General features: G+C 41.2%; 2 protein-coding genes across 5 annotated transcripts in view; both read right to left on the reverse strand.

Annotated features, from left to right (window-relative positions):
- The window catches only part of setd7 (SET domain containing 7, histone lysine methyltransferase), a 519,573-nt gene that overhangs the window by 36,244 nt on the left and 476,863 nt on the right, over window positions 1-6,466 (reverse strand). The window lies entirely within an intron of this gene.
- The window catches only part of hars (histidyl-tRNA synthetase), an 11,595-nt gene continuing 8,104 nt past the window's right edge, over window positions 2,976-6,466 (reverse strand). For all 3 annotated transcript variants that reach the window (XM_046031394.1, XM_046031393.1, XM_046031395.1), the window contains 2 exons: window positions 3,864-4,010; window positions 2,976-3,669 (listed from right to left, as the gene is read on the reverse strand). In XM_046031394.1, coding sequence (XP_045887350.1) covers window positions 3,610-3,669; window positions 3,864-4,010 — 207 coding nt within the window. In that variant the 3' untranslated portion in view covers window positions 2,976-3,609. The remainder of the gene's footprint in view (window positions 3,670-3,863; window positions 4,011-6,466) is intronic.

Raw genomic sequence — 6,466 nt, forward strand, 5'->3', positions numbered from 1 at the left:
AGTTTCACCTGTAGATACCCCTCTGGGCTGGTTTGCCCCCTCCTCTCCTTATGGAGAACTTCATGCTCTCTGCTGTCATGTGTTGTTTTACCAATTAACACCGTTTTCCAGCTGTCATTCATTACAGTGTTGTTGATTTTCTATATTTTTACATTACTGGATAAGAAGTTCTCCATTACATTTCAACTTCAGTCTCACCGTATTTTTTAAAAAGTTATACATGCATAATTTGACACACAATTGTATGTCTTAAAAAATGAATACAAGAATAACATATGTAATGCTGTATCTTTCATTAATGCTTGGTTTCTTACATTAATCTTGATGTAGTGCTGCCTGTTTTCTGCTCATCATCTATCTGTGGCTTTTTTTTTTCGTAAAGCGTCTGTCGTCTTTTCCATCATCCACTATCTGACGCGTTTTTGTAAAGTCGTCTTTTCTGTTCAGCAAAAATTCCTTCAGCAAGTTCACTCAAAGCTCACACAGTCTGTAATAATCAGAGGTTGGAAGTTGACAATCAAACCCTTAATCGGTAATTAAACATGTAATCTCAATCGGTAATTAAACATGTAGTCTTAATATCAGCAGACTAATACATCAACAGTCTCTCATGTAGTCATAACAACAGTAGATAACGGCAGAACGAAGCATGCACTGTCACAGCAGATTTTGAACACCTGCAGCCAGTACTCCCACTCAGAGATCTAACCACAGTGAGCTTGTTTCTGTGTTCATGACTACAGTTCACCACTTATAAGTAAAGACAAGGCACATATACGTAAAAAGAAAATGATTAAGGATAATAAAATGATTAAGAATGATTATTTAAGAGAGATTAATACTGATTAAGGATAATCATGACTGTTTCTTGACTGATGTCTGTTTTTTGTCTGCACTGCCCCCCCTCTCTGTGTCCTAGGCATGCCCTCTGCTGATCATGCTATTTTAAACACAACCTGACTTTGTGGAATAAACTGGTGTCTTTTGTGCTCTGTGCTAGAGACAGGACATTCTTACTGTGATGGACTATATTGATGTATGTTTTGTAACACAATTTTTTACTAACTCTGCTTCTACATTTTCCTTTGCTGGTGTCTTGATGCTGCCTTGCTGTCTCACTGTGCTTCCACACTCGTGCACGTCTTACTGCTGAGCCTGGGCAGTTAGATACAAAAAGGAGCTGTAGGGTTTTAACACTGTGATCCTAACTTTACACTATAAAATAACACTTTAAATTAGGACAATGTAGACCACCATCGCTCTAATAATTAATGACAACAATTTAGGCTATAATACACAACAAGTACCCACCCAGCCACAGCCTGTTCACCCTGCTGCCTTCTAGGAAGAGATAAAGAACTTTCAGCTGTCTTACCACCAGACTGCAGCTTTTCCCCCCAAGCTATCAGACTGTTAAACTCTAATTCATCCGCAAATATGGATGCTAAATTAATACAAAAAGTGCAGAATGAGTCATCAAGGTTTTAAAATGGTTTTCCAAATGACAAACTCTTAAATATCATCAAGAATACCTACAAAATAACTTTTATTGTCATTGACGGACCAGATACTGCCATAGTGGTGACATAGTGCAAAGCCAATCATATAAAACATTTAAACATGGATTGTGGGAATGGGAGATTTTGTTATTATGTTTCTCTAAAAACCCGCTGGGCAGACTGCGCATCATTGATACTGTCTTGCCTTCATTTGCCTATTTGGCACTGAAGTTATCCAAAAGTAACTAAAAGTAGTCAGGTTACATTACTTTTATTTTGTGGTACTTGGATTACCTTACTGATTACATTTTTAAACAAGTAATTAGTAATTGTACCGGATTACACTTTTAAAGTAACCCTCCCAACCCTGCTAGGCAATATATTCATAAAAGAGCAAGTTACTGAAATGATTCACTTGTAATGTGCCTAATGTGCAAGTATTTTATTTATTTATTTTCATGTTTATTTACAAACTCACAGGTGTGAAATGTTTGAGGGTAGTCACTAATTAAAACAGCAGTGGTTTGAGATTTTTATGTTTTATGTAAAAAGTTATTGAAGATTGAAACGGATGTGTTGCAATTTGCAGACGGTCTCTAACTCCGCCTGTAGCGACAGGCGCGTTTGACAGATATTGCATTGCGTTCTTGACTGCTTCGTTAGCTTTAGTGATTTTGATTAGAATTGAATTGTGACCCTTTGGAGGGGCCTGACCCCTAGGTTGGGAACCACTGGACTAAAGAAGCAAACTGTATATAAAGTATTTAGAACAAGTTAACTAAATATAAAGTAGCTCCTACTTGAGCAGCTACAACAGTAACATGCTGCTGTAACATTGATACGTCAGTATTAACAAGCTATAATGTCAAACAGAATCAGTCAGAGGAGACATTTTACTGTACGACTAGTACTTTTAGTGCCGATACTAACATACTTCTAAAAAAGTAGGATTTTGACCTTGTGGAGTATGTGAATACCTCTTCCACCACTGTCTAACACTTGCTTGATACATTATAGCAATAATCATGCCTGCACTTATTATGCATGATAATACAGGTTGAAAAATCTTCACATTATAGTACACAGTATAACTGCAAAAAGTAAAATGTGTCATGATGTCCACCGTCAATTTCCAATCCCCACCACTGCAAGTGTTCTCTTGGCCACAGAGGTAAGAACCTGCCTGGAAAACCTCTGCAGCACGCCATCCTGCAGGCCCTCACAGTTGTTGCATGGCCCCTACAGACTAGCAGAAGAGTTGTGCGACATCGTACCAAAACACCATAATTTGGGCTGTGGCCAAGAAAATCCAGTCAAGGATTTAATGTAAAGCCATTTAGTTTGAAAATATCTTGGAGGGGAAACAGCATAGGTTTTAAGATATGGATCTCCAAAATAAAAAAACCCTACAGCAGTAACTGTAACTTGTCTTCAAAACGCACACAAACAAGCTGATTTCATGACCGACACAGCAGCTGATCTTTGACCAAGATGATGAATGTGTTTATTTCAGACTTGACAGTACAGGTTTGATACAGGAAGAAATTAGCATGTTTGCAAGAGTTTCTATGAGATGATATATTGCAGTTCATGTCTAACAGAGTTTCTCATCCTTGGTCCTGGACAGATAAAGCATATCTTAAGGAACGCTGCTCTTTAAAGAGATTTTTTTTTCTCTGGCCAAACTGATCTCCAGCAGCTTTATGGACAATAACAAAGTGACTTCTTGGACTGGAAAAGTTTAAGCTCAGTTTGACCTCAGAGCACACGATTGTTCCAAAACACATTACAGTGGATGTAAACTGCAACTGATTTCCTGGATGTTGTTCTCTAATGACAGTGTTGTAAGAAACATCATGTTAAACACTCCCTGTTAGCTTCTTTGTTTTTGGCTTGTTGCTCTGTTACAGCGAGTGCAGCATGAGCACCGCTCGCTCCATATAAAACCAGTCTAAGTGGCTGCGATGGAGATGAGGTTGGATGTGTGTTTTCAGGGCTGCGTGATGTCCAACATGCTCTACAGAGGACGAGACAAGAAATTCTGCAGAGTGTCTGTGTTTGAAGCAGACAGGTGATGTGGTTGGGCTTGTGGCTGAACAGAGGGGAGTGGCTAGGCCTCAGAGGTCCTCCTCCTGATCTCACCTATAAGATCTGCTCTGGATATATCAACCTGTGGAGAGAAAAACAACCCGGTTGGTAAATGAACACACAACAGATAGAATTTGACTGACAAACTCTGGACTTTTAATTAAAAACTTATTTCTAAAGACTACAGCAAGTCCACCACCGCGGCGCGTCGGCCGAGGTGTACTGATGAAAGAGCCAGCTGCAGGGTACACTGTGTGTGTTCTGCGTCAACCGTACCTCCTCTCTGGTGGCCACGACGCGCAGCTTGACCACTCCATCTTTCAGCTCCTGTTCTCCCAGTATGGCCACCAGCGGGATCCCAGACTCCTCGCAGTGCTGCAGCTGACTCAGCAGTTTGGGGTTCTTCTTGTACATCACCTCCGCCTGGACACAGACACGCACAACGGATTAATATTTAATAGTCTCAGAGCATCTAAGAACAAAGCGGGATTCAGGAAGTCACCACCAAAATAAAGAACGGTTTAATTTCACCATGATTCACTAGTAATCCTACCAGTTAGACAAAGTGTATGATTGTAATCTTAAATTTTAGTTTAGCCAATAACGTTAATGTTGATTTTATACAGAACTCCACAATGTGGCAAGAACAGCCCTGCAATCCAGGAATTATACCCTCAGAGGTCTCAGAAACACCCTCAAGGCACAAAGTCTTTTTAAATAGTCGGTGAAATTCACACCGCAGTTGTCAGATATTTATTTAGCATTCATGCATGATGCCTGCTGTTTGTTGATGGCAGTGCCCGTCAACCTGCAGACAGAACGCAGCACGGAAGTAGGAGAAATGTTTGATAATATCAGGGGCACTTCTCTAATACCGCTACCTTTAAAGGACCGGAGCGTTTTATCCTCGTCATTACTCTGAAAAAAAGTCAACCTCTCGTCTTTCTCCATTAAAAAAACAAATGTCTAGTTTTTCTATATTACGGATATTCTTGTGTAACAAGCCAATTATAACAAATGGTCTTATCAACAGACTATATATTGTGTATTACACTGTAGGGTGAACAGTTGTATTTGAATTCATATTTATAAATCAGATTTCAAACTAACAAAGCAAAACTAGAGATCATTTGTGGCAACTGAAAATAAAATTATTAAAAAAAACATTTTCGTGCTGAAAAGTGAAGCTGCGGTACTCTTTTTTTTTAAAAATTCTTCATCATAGAAACATAAAGCTAATGTACTGCTGCAACACATAGAAAGGTAGTTGTAAGCTAGTTAACGCGAAGCTTTGTGCAAAAGATCGACTTTTTTAAATCTGATATTTGTGGCGGTCTCAGGTCACATGACCTCCTCATAAATGTTCCCAGCTTTGAGAAATTTAAAGCAGGACATGTAAAAGATCTTCACTTGATTTTAACATTGTGACTGGAAGTGAACAGACAAAAAGAGGAAATGGAAATAATGGCCGACAATTCAGAAAACACACACACACACACACACACCTTAATACCAGCGTTCCAGAGCTCAGTGAGGAGTTTGAGTCTCTCCTCCAGCAGGTTCTTCTGAGCAGACGCCACCATGACCTGAACCTCTGTGGTCCGAACCTTCTCTGCTGAGGCCTGAACAACACAACACTGTCAGCGTCTGGATATCTACACACACCTGTTATCAATACACCAATAAAACCGTTTCATTTCCGACACATTACCTCAGCCTTCTGCTCCATGATGGAAAAGATCCTCTCGATACCGATGCTGACGCCCACACATGGCACTTTCCTGCTCTTGGGGTCGAACATGCCCACCAGGCCGTCGTATCGACCCCCGCCGGCCACGCTGCCCACACTGACGCTCTCCTCTGCAGGTGCCCCGTTTTGGGCTTCAGTGGACACCGGGGCCACGCCCGCCTGAGTCAGAACCCCCTCATAAATGACTCCTGTGTAATAGTCCAGACCCCGGGCCAGACTGAGGTCAAACACCACCTGGAGATGACGGAGTGAGAAAAGTGGAGGAAAGAAAGAAAAAGGAACCGGAGTAGAACAGCAACATGGTGAAGAGAGAAGAAAAACACCACAGGGGAATATACCAAAGTGTTAACATGCATCTAAATTTATTCTCTAATCATTACTGTAAGAAACAATATTCTGGGACGCGTGACTAACAGCAGGTCTCACCTTGTCTGTGACCTGGAAGAGCTGCAGGTAGCTGAAGAGCAGCTTTATGTCAGACAGGCCAGCACAGGCCTGCTTACTCTGAGACATCTTCTGGTCCTGAAGGAGGCGCTCTGCTAAGTCCATTCCACCTACAACATAAGCAGTAGCCTGTTTACACATCCAGCACACACAGCAAGTCCACTAATCGCTCTCTTGTTGCACCAGCTCCTGGGGGAAATATCTGGCTCTTTAGCTGCTAAATGCTGCACTGCGTTCACCAGCTGGTGTCTAACTGTGTCTGCTGCTTGCTGCAGAGCAGCCAGTGTACAGAAGCTTTAGAGCTTTATCACTGAACACAGCTGCTGGAAATGAGGTTGAGGAGTGTGGCTCTTCAGTATCAGAAAATAACAGGGCCTGAATGAACAATGGCCTTGACAATTTCTGAAAGCCAAAGCGGACTTTCTCAAATTGCTTGTTTTGCCCAACGAACAGCCCAAAATCAAAAGCTATTTAACGGCATCCATGCTTTGGAAAAGATATCCCTCTCTGCAGGACGCGTCAGTGGTGAAGTATTGTTTGTTTTATCTGTACAGACGCTGGACTGGTAACAGCTGAAAGCAAACTCTTAAGTTTGGAGTTTGAGCTTTTTCGTCCAATAGGGAATGTTGTTTCTATGCTGCTGATAGAAAGCCTGTTCTGAGGACAGTGATAAATGCTTCGCTAG

The sequence above is a fragment of the Micropterus dolomieu genome, linkage group LG19 (assembly GCF_021292245.1).
Source record: "Micropterus dolomieu isolate WLL.071019.BEF.003 ecotype Adirondacks linkage group LG19, ASM2129224v1, whole genome shotgun sequence".
In the NCBI taxonomy this organism is placed as follows: Eukaryota; Metazoa; Chordata; class Actinopteri; order Centrarchiformes; family Centrarchidae; genus Micropterus; species Micropterus dolomieu.